General features: G+C 38.5%; 1 protein-coding gene across 3 annotated transcripts in view; it reads left to right on the top strand.

Moving 5' to 3' along the window:
- The window catches only part of Pde4b (phosphodiesterase 4B), a 524,185-nt gene that overhangs the window by 92,148 nt on the left and 419,686 nt on the right, over positions 1 to 12,351 (top strand). For all 3 annotated transcript variants that reach the window (XM_020182734.2, XM_074079857.1, XM_074079856.1), the window contains exon 2: positions 9,698 to 9,809. In XM_020182734.2, coding sequence (XP_020038323.1) covers positions 9,768 to 9,809 — 42 coding nt within the window. In that variant the 5' untranslated portion in view covers positions 9,698 to 9,767. The remainder of the gene's footprint in view (positions 1 to 9,697; positions 9,810 to 12,351) is intronic.

Below are 12,351 nucleotides of genomic sequence, written 5' to 3'. Positions count from 1 at the left end.
TAGGTTAATTCTTTTTGATCTAACCTTTTCTCTAGTTTCTGGTTCCATTTTCCTATTGGCCTCAGCTGCTTTTAAGGTATCTGCTTTAGTTTCTCTGCGTTAAGGGCAACAAATGCTAGCTAGTTTTTTAGGTGTCTTACCTATCCTCACCCCTCCCTTGTGTGCTCTTGCTTTTATCATGTGCTCAAAGTCCAATCCCATTGTTGTGTTTGCCCTTGATCTAATGTCCACATATGAGGGAGAACATATGATTTTTGGTCCTTTGGGCCAGGCTAACCTCACTCAGAATGATGTTCTCCAATTCCATCCATTTACCAGCGAATGATAACATTTCGTTCCTCACGGCTGCATAAAATTCCATTGTGTATAGATACCACATTTTCTTAATCCATTCGTCAGTAGTGGGGCATCTTGGCTGTTTCCATAACTTGGCTATTGTGAATAGTGCTGCAATAAACATGGGTGTGCAGGTGCCTCTGGAGTAACCTGTGTCACAGTCTTTTGGGTATATCCCCAAGAGTGGTATTGCTGGATCGAATGGTAGATCAATGTCTAGCTTTTTAAGTAGCCTCCAAATTTTTTTCCAGAGTGGTTGTACTAGTTTACATTCCCACCAACAGTGTAAGAGGGTTCCTTTTTCCCCTCATCCTCAGCAACACCTGTTGTAGGTGGTGTTGCTAATGATAGCTATTCTAACAGGGGTGAGGTGGAGTCTTAGCGTGGTTTTAATTTGCATTTCCTTTATTGCTAGAGATGGTGAGCATTTTTTCATGTGTTTTTTGGCCATTTGAGTTTCTTCTTTTGAGAAAATTCTGTTTAGTTCACTTGCCCATTTCTTTATGGTTCATTAGTTTTGGGATAATTTAGTTTTTTAAGTTCCCTATATATTCTGGTTATCAGTCCTTTGTCTGTGGGTGTTCTCTTCAGTTTAGAGACCATTTCTTTTGATGAACAGAAGCTTTTTAGTTTTATGAAGTCCCATTTATCTATGCTATCTCTTAGTTGCTGTGCTATTTCTCCATCGTATATTTTTAGCTTCTTTGTCAAAGACAAGTTGGTTATAGTTTTGTGGCTTCATATCTGGGTCCTCTATTCTGTTCCACTGGTCTTCATGTCTGTTTTTGTGCCAGTACCATGCTGTTATTATTGCTACTGCTTTGTAATATAGTTTGAAGTCAGGTATTGTGAAACCTCCTGCATTGTTTTTTTGACTGAGTATTGCCTTGGCTATTCGTGGCTTCCTGTGTTTCCATATAAATTTCACAGTAGATTTTTTGATCTCTTTAATGAATGTCATTGGAATTTTGATGGGAATTGCATTAAACATGTAGATTACTTTGGGGAGTATCGACATTTTTACTATGTTGATTCTACCAATCCATGAGCATGGGAGATCTCTCCACTTTCTATAGTCTTCCTCAGTCTCTTTCTTCAGAAGTGTATAGTTTTCCTTGTAGAGGTCTTTCACATTTTTTCTTAGGTTTACACCTAGGTATTTGATTTTTTTTGAGGCTATTGTAAATGGAATTGTTTTCATACATTCTTTTTCAGTTTGCTCACTGTTAGTGTATAGAAATGCTAATGATTTTTCTATGTTGATTTTATATCCTGCTACCTTGCTATAGCTATTGAGGATGTCTAGAAGCTTCTGAGTAGAATTTTTTGGGTCTTTAAGGTATAGGATCATGTCATCTGCAAATAGGGATATTTTGACAGTTTCTTTACCTATTTGTATTCCTTTTATTCCTTCTTCTTGCCTAATTCCTCTGGCTAGGAATTCCAGTACTATGTTGAATAGGAGTGGAGATAGTGGGCATCCTTGTCTGGTTCCTGATTTTAGAGGGAATGGTTTCAGTTTTTCTCCGTTAAGTATAATGCTGGCTGTAGGTTTGTCATATATAGCTTTTATAATGTTGAGGTACTTTCCTTCTATTCCTAGTTTTCTTAGAGCTTTTATCATGAAATGGTGTTGGATCTTATCAAAGGCTTTTTCTGCATCTATTGAGATGATCAAGTGGTTTTTGTCTTTGCTTCTGTTAATGTGGTTTATTATGTTTATTGATTTTCGTATGTTGAACCACCCCTGCATCCCTGGGATGAAGCCTACTTGGTCGTGGTGAATAATCTTTTTGATGTGTTGCTGAATTCGGTTTGCCATTATTTTGTTGAGGATTTTTGTGTCAATGTTCATTAAGGAGATTGACCTATAGTTCTCCTTTTTGGAGGTATCTTTGCCTGGTTTTGGGATAAGTGTAATACTGGCTTCATGAAATGTGTTAGGCAGTTTTCCTTCCCTTTCTATTTTGTGGAACAGTTTAAGGAGGGTTGGTATCAGTTCTTCTTTAAAGGTCTGATAGAATTCAGCAGAGAATCCATCAGGTCCTGGACTTTTCTTTTTGGGGAGACTCTAGATTGCTGCTTCAATTTCATTTTGTGTTATAGGTCTATTCAGGTGATTAATTTCCTCTTGGTTCAGTTTTGGATGATCATATGTATCTAGAAATCTGTCCATTTCTTTAAGATTTTCAAATTTATTTGAATATAGGTTCTCAAAGTAGTCTCTGATGATTTCCTGGACTTCCATGGTGTTTGTTGTTATCTCCCCTTTTGCATTCCTGATTCTACTAATTTGGGTTTTTTCTCTCCTCATTTTAGTCAGGTTTGCCAGGGGTCTATCGATCTTGTTTATTTTTTCAAAGAACCAACTTTTTTTTCATTAATTCTTTGTATGGTTTTTTTGGTTTCTATTTCATTGATTTCAGCTCTTATTTTTATTATTTCTCTCCTTCTATTTGTTTTGGGATTTGCTTGTTCTCGTTTTTCTAGGAGTTTGAGATGTATCATTAGGTCATTGATTTGGGATCTTTCAGTCTTTCTAATATATGCACTCATGGCTATAAACTTTCCTCTCAGGACTGCCTTAGCTGTATCCCATAGGTTCCAGTAGCTTGTGTTTTCATTTTCATTGACTTCCAGGAACTTTTTAATTTCCTCTTTTATTTCATCGATGATCCATTCTTCATTAAGTAATGAGTTATTTAGTTTCCAGCTGTTTTCATGTTTTTTGTCTTTACTTTTGTTGTTGAGTTCTACTTTTACTGCATTGTGATCAGATAGTATGCACGGTATAATTTCTATTTTCTTATATTTGCTGAGACTTGCTTTGTGCCTTAGGATGTGATATATTTTGGAGAAGGTTCCATGGGCTGCTGAGAAGAATGTATATTGAGTAGAAGTTGGATGAAATGTTCTGTAGACATCAACTAGGTCTGTTTGATCTATTGCATATTTTAGATCTTAGATTTCTTTATTGATTTTTTTGTTTGGATGACCTATCTATTGATGATAATGGGGTGTTAAAGTCTCCCACATCCTCTGTGTTGGCGTTTATATATGCTTTTAGGTCTTTCAGGGTATGTTTGATGAAATTGGGTGCATTGACATTGGGTGCATACAGGTTGATAATTATTATTTCCTTTTGGTCTATTTCCCCTTTTATTAGTATGGACTGTCCTTCTTTTTCTCATTTGATCAATGTAGGTTTGAAGTCTACTTTGTCAGAGATAAGTATTGCTACTCCTGCCTGTTTTCAGGGTCCATTGGCTTGGTAAATCTTCTTCCAGCCTTTCATCCTTATCCTATTCTTATTTCTGTCAGTGAGATGGGTCTCCTGTAAGCAACAAATTGTTGGATCTTCCTTTTTAATCCATTTCGTCAAGCGGTGCCTTTTGATGGGTGAATTTATCCGTTAACATTAAGCGTTAGTACTGATAGGTATGTGGTGATCCCTGCCATTTAGTTGTCTTAGTTGTTTGAAGGTTGGATTGTGTGTACCTAAGTTGAGGTTACTCTCCACTGTCTTGCTTTTTCTTTTCCTGTGGTTTGGTGCTGCCTGTCTTTTCATGGTTAAGTTGGGTTTCACTTTCTGTGTGCAGAATCCATTGAAGAATCCTTTGTAGTGGTGGCTTTGTGGTCACATATTGTTTTAGTTTCTGCTTATCATGGAAGAGTTTTATTGCTCCATCTATTTTGAATGATAGTTTTGCTGGGTAGAGTATCCTGGGGTTGAAGTTATTTTCATTCAGTGCCAGGAAGACCTCACCCCACGCTCTTCTTGCTTTTAATGTTTCAGTTGAGAAGTCTGCTGTGATTTTGATGGTCTTACCTTTGTATGTTACTTGTTTTTTCTCTCTTACAGCCTTCAATATTCTTTCCTTAGTTTCTGAACTTGTTGTTTTAATGATGATATGTTGTGGAGTAGTTCTATTTTGATCTGGTCTGTTTGGTGTCCTTGAGGCCTCTTGCATCTGTATGGGTGTATCTTTCTCTAGATTTGGGAAATTTTCCGTTATTATTTTGTTAAATATATTACACATTCCTTTTGCTTGCACCTCTTCTCCTTCGATGACTATGATTCTCAAGTTTGGTCTTTTGATGGAGTTGGTGAGTTCTTGCATTTTCTTTTCACAGGTCTTGAGTTGTTTAATTAACAGTTCTTCGGTTTTTCCTTTAATTACCATTTCATCTTCAAGTTCTGAGATTCTGTCTTCTGTTTGTTCTATTCTGCTGGATTGGCCTTCCGTTTTGTTTTGCAGTTCTGTTTCATTCTTTTTTCTGAGGTTTTCCATATCCTGGCTGGTTTCCTCTTTAATGTTGTCTATTTTTGTCCTGAGTTCGTTTATCTTTTTATTCATTGTGTTCTCTCTTTCACTTTGGTGTTTATACAGTGCTTCTATGGTTTCCTTTATTTCTTCTTTTGTTTCTTCAAATTCTCTATTTTTGTTGTCTTGGAATTTCTTGAGTGTCTCCTGTACATTTTGGTTGACTCTATCCAGTATCATCTCTATAAAATTCTCATTGAGTACCTGTAGTATGTCTTCTTTTAAATTATTCTTGTGGGCTTCCTTGGGTCCTTTGGCATAGTTTATCTTCATTTTTTTGGAGTCTGGATCTGAGTACCTGTTTTCTTCATTCCCCTCTGGTTCCTGTACTAATTTTTTGCTGTGGGGAACCTGGTTTCCCTGTTTTTTCTGTCTTCCCATCATTGTCTTTGGTATTGTTACTGTCCCTGTACTGTGTGCAATTAAGTATTTTCTAGCTTGTAAGAATAACAATGGTAATATTTAGAATGGAAAGGTGAGCTGAGATGGAAAGCAAGAAGTTAAAGAAATGGGAAAAACAATTACACAGACTGGAGGGAGAAAACAGAACAAGGTATAAGACAAGAAGATTTCAAAGGTATAAACAGGGAGCTTTAGTGTACTAATCGACAGTAAGCTGAACAGACATTAGAGAGACAGAGAGAGGATTGAAAATCAAAAATAAAATAAAGGTAAGAATAAAAATAAAAAATAAGTAAATGAAAGAAAAATCTATTTATAAAAATGTAGTAAAATAAAATGAAAAAATAGAAAATTAAAAAAACCCAAAAAACCAAAAAACCTCCAAGTTCAAATGCAGTGAAGTCTCAGTCTCCAATCCTGGAGATGGTGCCTCAGATGTTGTTCTGTAGTTGTCTCATCAAAGGGGACGCATAAAGTAGAACAAAACTACACACACCCACACAAAAAAAAAGCCCACCAAGTGTCCCAAGTTCAAATGCAATACAGTTTCAGTAAGTTTTTCAGCTTGCAGGTGTAATTCAGTTGTTCTCTCATCAAAGGTAGGGAGACAAAGGAAAAAAAAAGAGTCTGGAGACAGTTATGAGAATGTTATCTGCAACTGTGGCTTGCCTGTCTGCTGCTGTCAGCCTGCTGTTGCTGGAGGCGTTATTTATGCAGATCTCTGGAGTGAGCTTAGCACTCACCTGGCCCTGCAGGCTTTGTTTGCTCAGATTTCTCCTGTGTGTGAGCCTCTGCTACAAGCTTTCCCCTTTCCAAGCACTGGGCAAGGTGACACTGCACCTGCGTTCTCAGGCCTGCGTGTTTATTTACAGTTCATGTGGGAGGTGAGTCTTCCCCCCTCTCCTGTGCAGTTCTCCTCCCACCTCTGCTTTCACAAGCTTTCCTGCTCCTGCTTACTGGGCGGTGCTGCTGCTCCTGCCAGCTGCCATGTTTGTTTACAGCTCACGTGGAAAGTGGGTCTCCCTCTTCTCCTGTGGAGTTTTCCTCCCTCCGCCACTCTCACAAGCTTTCCCGATCCTGGTTGCTGGGCGCGTGCCCCTGCTCCCACCAGAGGCTCTCTGGCCTGCCCGGCTTGTTTATTTACAGTCCTGGGAAGGATTCCCTTCCCCCAATCTTTGGCGCTCAGTGCGCCCCACCCTCTTTCTTGCTTGTCTTATTTGTTCTTATTGCTTATTACTCAGTTTCTCTTTTTTTCCCGGGTGGAGGTCAGTCTGTCCAGGGGGCTATGCTGCTCTGGCCCAGGCTTGTCTGTGGGAGTACCGTGGTACCGTGAAGCTCACCTGGTTCGCATCTTCCCAAGCAGTCTGGGCACCGGTGACTGGTGGCCCAGGGGCCCTCCTGGTTTCTCCGTTTAACACGAAGTGGAGATTCTCTGCGCTGGCTGGAGGTGTGGAGGGGTCAAAGTTATGCCTTTTCTCAGTGATTTTGCCTGCAAAATGTGTCTCCAGAATCTCTCCAAGATTTCACTCACTCATTTACTCTTTGAACAACTATTTATGGATGCTTTACTTTTGTCACTCTCTGTGTTAGACAATGAGGCTAGGTATTTTTAAATTGCCCTCTAGCTTTGTAAAGATTTGAGAGCAAGTCTCTCATCAGTCAGGATCCTCACAAGAAACAGATTGCATTCCTAACGGGAGTGGCAGATTGATGGAGGTACTATTTACAAATTGTATGGATAGAGTTGAGACTAACCAAAAAGGGGCAGTAACCACCATTAAACTAGCAACAGTGGGAAGCTGCTGCAAGTTCTACTCCTAAAGAGGGAGCTTGTAGTGGCTATGGGCTTGGAGTGAGGACTTCAGCCATGGTGATTCCACAGCCAACAGAGAGGGTCCTCTCTTTCCTCCTGCCTCATAGTCCTCTGCAACTTCTCCCATTGGCTAAACACACCAGGAGCTAGAATGCAAGAGGGACCCTGGACACAATCCCTGAGGACCAGCCTCCCAGGGTACACAGCAGAATGGAGACGAGAAGCAAGTATATTTGGAGGGGCAGATGATAACATCCAGAAGATAATCCATCTTTCCTGCTTTGTTTTTCCTTGTCTTAAGTAATAGATGTTGGCCTTTTTTCCCCCCTGAATATGAAAGCAATGTATTTTATTGTAGAACCATTGGAAATTGCCTTGTAACTTCCAATTCTGCTTTTTCCTAGGCAGGACAAGAACCTGACTGAAGGCACATGAGTTTTTCCAGTAAATTCTCACACTCAAAGAATCATAAAATATAAAAATTATTTCCATGGCTAAGCCCTCACAAAAGTACTCGTGCTTTTCAAAAAGATTTACTGATATTCCCTTGGAATAAATTTCTGTACCATAGCATCTTTCTATATGTGTCATACTTGCCATATTAAACTCCTTTCTATATTTTGAACACTGTATAGTTCTACATTATCTCCATTTAAACACAATCAATTCATTATTTAATAGAAAAAATTTCCTATAACCCATACGAGTCTTCCACTGTTAACATTTCACATAGCTTCTTTAATATTTTGTCCATGTACATGCTTTCAGAGTTATTGCTATTAGTATATATAGTTCAATATCCTGCATTTAGGACTAAATCTGAATCTTTCTTTTTTAAAGTTATGGTACTGTGACAGTTTGGTATTGGGGGCCCCCCACTTGCTAGGGAAGTGCTCGACCACATTCCCATCCCTCTCCATTTTTTCTTTTTTCTTTAGTTTGTTTTTTAGATCTCCTGCTTTTACCCAGCTGCCTTGCACCACAGTACTCCTATCTCTACCTCCCAAGTAACTGGGATTACAGGTGTGCACCACCACACCTGACTGAATTTTGTTTTCATTTAATTTTTTTAACTTAGGAATATAGAATTTTTTTCAGGTAAGCCCTATAGGTACACTGAATGAAGCTCTGTGATAAAATATCTCTTATCTACTTTTGTTTGGATCCAAGCAGCCTCACTGTAAAAGCTTTAAACTTCTACCTACTGCTGTTCAGTCAGCATAAGAAGAGCACAATATTTGTAATCACTCCTGGATGTATGCTGAGGAAGTGCTCCACCTTGACACATTGAATCAAACACCTGAAGAGCCTGTGGGGTTCTTGACAAAGGCAAAGGCAAAGACAAAGCTTCTCCGCACCCCCACTCTCCTTCTGTTTCACTGCCAACTCCTGCATAATATAATGAAATTATGTGTTAGAAATTCAACCCTGGTTTCCTGGGTGATGGTGCAATGCCACTGCTTAATCTTCTTCCATCACACTCTTAATCTATATATATCTTCACGGTAAACATGCTGATTTTTCAAATCAGGCACATATTAAGAATTTACATGTGCAGAATGAGGAACATATAGTTGCTTTTTTTTCTTTTTGGCTATACTGAGGTTTGTACTCAAGGCCTCATGCTTGCTAGGCAAGCACTCTACCACTTGAGCCACACTTCTAGCCCTTTTTGGCTTTAGTTATGTTTTGGGTAAGGGTCTCACATTTTTTGCCTGGGATCAACCTCAGACCACAATTCTCCTATCTATGCCTCTGATGTAGCTGGGACTACAGATATGTACCACCACACCTGGCTTATTTTGTTGGTGGGGGGAGTCTCACTATTCTGCCCTGCTGTCCTTAAACTGTGATTCTCTTGCTCTCTGCCTCCTAAGTAGCTGGGATTATGGGTGTGAGCCAAAATGTCCAGTCCCATTCTTGAGCTCATCACAATTCAGGACATTTTTGATACTAAGATCTTATGAAGTCACCATACAAGTTAACATTTTCTGAACTTGATAATTTCTATAGTACATATATTTCCAGTTACATTCTTGGAATTTTTCATGTTCACCTATTATGAATGACTTTAAGTTTGGTTCTATTTTAGTAGCCTGAATCTTCTTAAACCAACCAGGTACAGCCTCAAATTCTGAGTCATTTTATTGAGGCTCTCTGTATCTTCCAAAACTGCATCATCTTTGCCTCAGAGTGGCTAGACTTGTGATTTAAATCAGGAGATTCTGATAACTATCCATGATGAATGCTTTCTTATGTGAGATGTCTTAAACTGTTGGTAAAAACTGAGATTAGGATATTTTGCTCTCACATAAATGGTTTAGTATTGGCCTACTTTTCTTTTCCTTTTATTTTTTGACACTCTCAATGAGTCATATTCTTTAAATTCTGAATATTTTAGCTGTATTGCCTTGACCAAATAATTTTTCTGATCCTCTCTTCTCTCACTAGGAATAAAAAAGCCACGGAAATAATCTTGCATATGTTATTAGGGATAACATGAAATATTTTACTGGAAAGTACTTTGTAAACTATAAGTTCTTACACAAATGCACTATTATTATTGATTATTTAGGAGCATAATTGTTACCCTCTATTCTTATTCTCTCCTCCCAAACTGCTCTGCACCAATTTCTTGGAGTTTTGTATTTCCTGAACCTCTTTTCTCAGCATGTCAACCTTAACTGGTTTGATAAATTGTGATATTTGTTTAACATATGTATTGTACACATTGCAAATGTAATTTTAAAGAATATGCCACATATTTTTATTTAACTAAGGATACAGAGCTGTACCTTTTGTGTGTGTTTTTCTCCTGTAGGTCTTAACGGTTGTCAGCCAAACTGCGCTGAATAGCAGACGTCCTAAGAGGGGTACTTCCCACTTCTATAATGAAGAAAAGCAGGAGTGTGATGACTGTAACAGAGGATGACGTAAGTAGCAGAGGGTGTTGTTGCCTTATTCCTCCTACTCTTTGTTCCGCCTACACTTCACTCATCCAAAGGCAGAATGTTTAATGCTACCAGTCTGCAACTAAGTGATACGAAGACATGGACACAGCCAGAGCCAGGATCCACTTTCTGGAGGGGTGCAGCAAAAATAATTCTTCCTCTCCACAGATTGCAGATATGCTGAGTTGCTGTTTGCAGTTTTCACTCCCAAAACCACCAATCACGAGTTTGTGATCACATCCTAACTCTTAGTTAATTCCTCCTTCTGCACTGCCTGTGTTCTCCATCATTTGATGACTTTCCTCCACACTTGTATCAACATGCACCTAACCCTTGAATGCCCTATGCTTGGGATGTGCATGTCTCTAGACCCTTACTATGGAAGTGTGGTCCTCAGGATAGCAGCATTAGCCTCACCTAGGTGTTTATTAGAAATGTAGCATTTCAACCCACACCTCAGACTTACAAATTAGACTCTATTTTAACAAGATCCCAGAGTGTGTAAGTATGTACATTGTATTTGAAAACCCTAATTGAATCATTCGAAGAGGTATACAGATTCACTGTCTTCATAGCTTTGGATTTTGATCAGTTGCAACTAATTATTTCTTTGCTTTCAATTGACCTGGTCCCCATTAGTGTGTCTTTAATTGTACAGTCTTTATGCAGTTTTTTTTCCATAATTGAGCTAAAAATCACATACCATTAATCAGATATGTAAAAAGAAAGTAGGGAGGGAAGAAAGCATAAGAAGCAATTTCTTTGCTTTTTGTAATAACTCATTTTACCATTAAGCTCCTATGTCATGAATAGGGGCTGGGAGGGACTTGAACTGATAATTAATGCCAGATGGAACCTTGGGAAATGCCCAGTCTTGCAGAATTTCACTCAGTTCTTACTTCTTCTTTTTAATTACATGGCACATGGGCAAAGTGGGGGAGCTTAACATTCAATTACACTATGGTAAAGGGAGAATAAGAGGTGTATTGTCCTTGTCTTGGATTTAGCTTTTCTACTAGTTCCTACTGGTGTCCAGTTGAGGAATAGCTCATTTTCCTGGGGCTTTCATTGTTAGTGTCTATCTTGGTCCAGTGCCTCTTGGGCAAGGTGGCAGGGGATAATTGCTCTCAATGTGAGCAGGACACCTTCTCAGTTCATTGAAAGTTTAAATTTCTCTCCAACTTCCTAGGTTCTTCACCTTACCTCTCACTAGAACTTTGGTCACTTAAAAGACTCAGCTTAGCTTACAGTTCAGCCCTTACCTTAGAGTGCTCGCTCCCTGGACGCCATGGTCCCTTTGTCTCATGCTGCAGCCTTTTCTCAGTTTCCTTCTCTGTCGCCTTCAGACTTGAGGGAACTTCTGGGACTCAAATGCCCAAGGACACAGATTAAGTATGCTGCTTTGTATCTTTCATCCAAAACACAATCCTGTGCCACTGCCTTTTCTATTCTTCTGTATTGAGAGACCTAGATAGCCTGCTCTATTCTCAATCACCGAGGACAATATTACCTTTCTTTTGTCTCCTTTCCCTGTTCCTGGGCCAGGAGGGAATTTACCTTGTTATAGCTTAATTTGTTACTCCAGTGGCAAAAAGTTATGTTCAGATTTCCATGCTCTCCTTAGAACATCTTCAGGGAATCTTTAGGAATTTACAAATCCTCTTTCTTTTTAAAAATCAAGAAGAAAGAAAATTTGGGATTGTCCCTTAAAACTATTGATGTACCATGTGTTACAAGACTCTCTGATTTTTTTAAAGATTAAACTGAGCAATGTCCATTAAGGATGGACATTCTATTTTTTTTCTCATTGTTTCCTTACAGATTTAACCCTGATTCTCCCTGAAGGAATGATTGTCACAGTCAAAAGACAAGGGAAGGTGATTGCGAGAATATGCCAAAAAGGAACACATTTCATGTTATTAATCTCACCAGAATCAGAGTAGATAAACATTACCTAGATTTACCCTATCCAATATGGCAGCCTCTAGCCACATGTGGTCATTACAAGTAGTAGTCTGGATGGAGATCTGCTGTAAGCGTAAAATAGATTTTGGGTTTCAAATACATGATGCAAATATTTAAAAAAAGGAAAAAATGTCAGAAATTGCTTTTGATATTGATTGCATGTTTATATTGTATGTCAAGAAAATGTATTATTAAAATAAAATTAACATGATTCTTTTTACTTTTTAATGTGACTTTGTGAAAATTTTAAAATGGCACATTTGGCTCCCATTTCTGGTTTGCCCCTTGTTTCTGGTGGACAGTGCTAACTTATGACTTTAAACTTCTCAAGCCCTGTGCAGAAGGTCATGTTGAATGTTTTACATGGTATCTACTGCCTCACTGTAGAAACAGAAATTTAGCAGAATATATTTTATGTACCTTATTCTTAGAGGAAGTTTTTAGCCTTAACTCAGGCATGTTTTCTTATATTTTTATTTATTTTAACTCAGCAAACTTTTATTTGGTGATTTAAGCATACACCTAATATTAATTTGCACCTATAATGTGTCAAATATGG

Source organism: Castor canadensis, chromosome 7 (genome assembly GCF_047511655.1).
Source record: "Castor canadensis chromosome 7, mCasCan1.hap1v2, whole genome shotgun sequence".
Classification (NCBI taxonomy): domain Eukaryota; kingdom Metazoa; phylum Chordata; class Mammalia; order Rodentia; family Castoridae; genus Castor; species Castor canadensis.
This window is presented reverse-complemented; position numbering and strand designations above follow the sequence as displayed.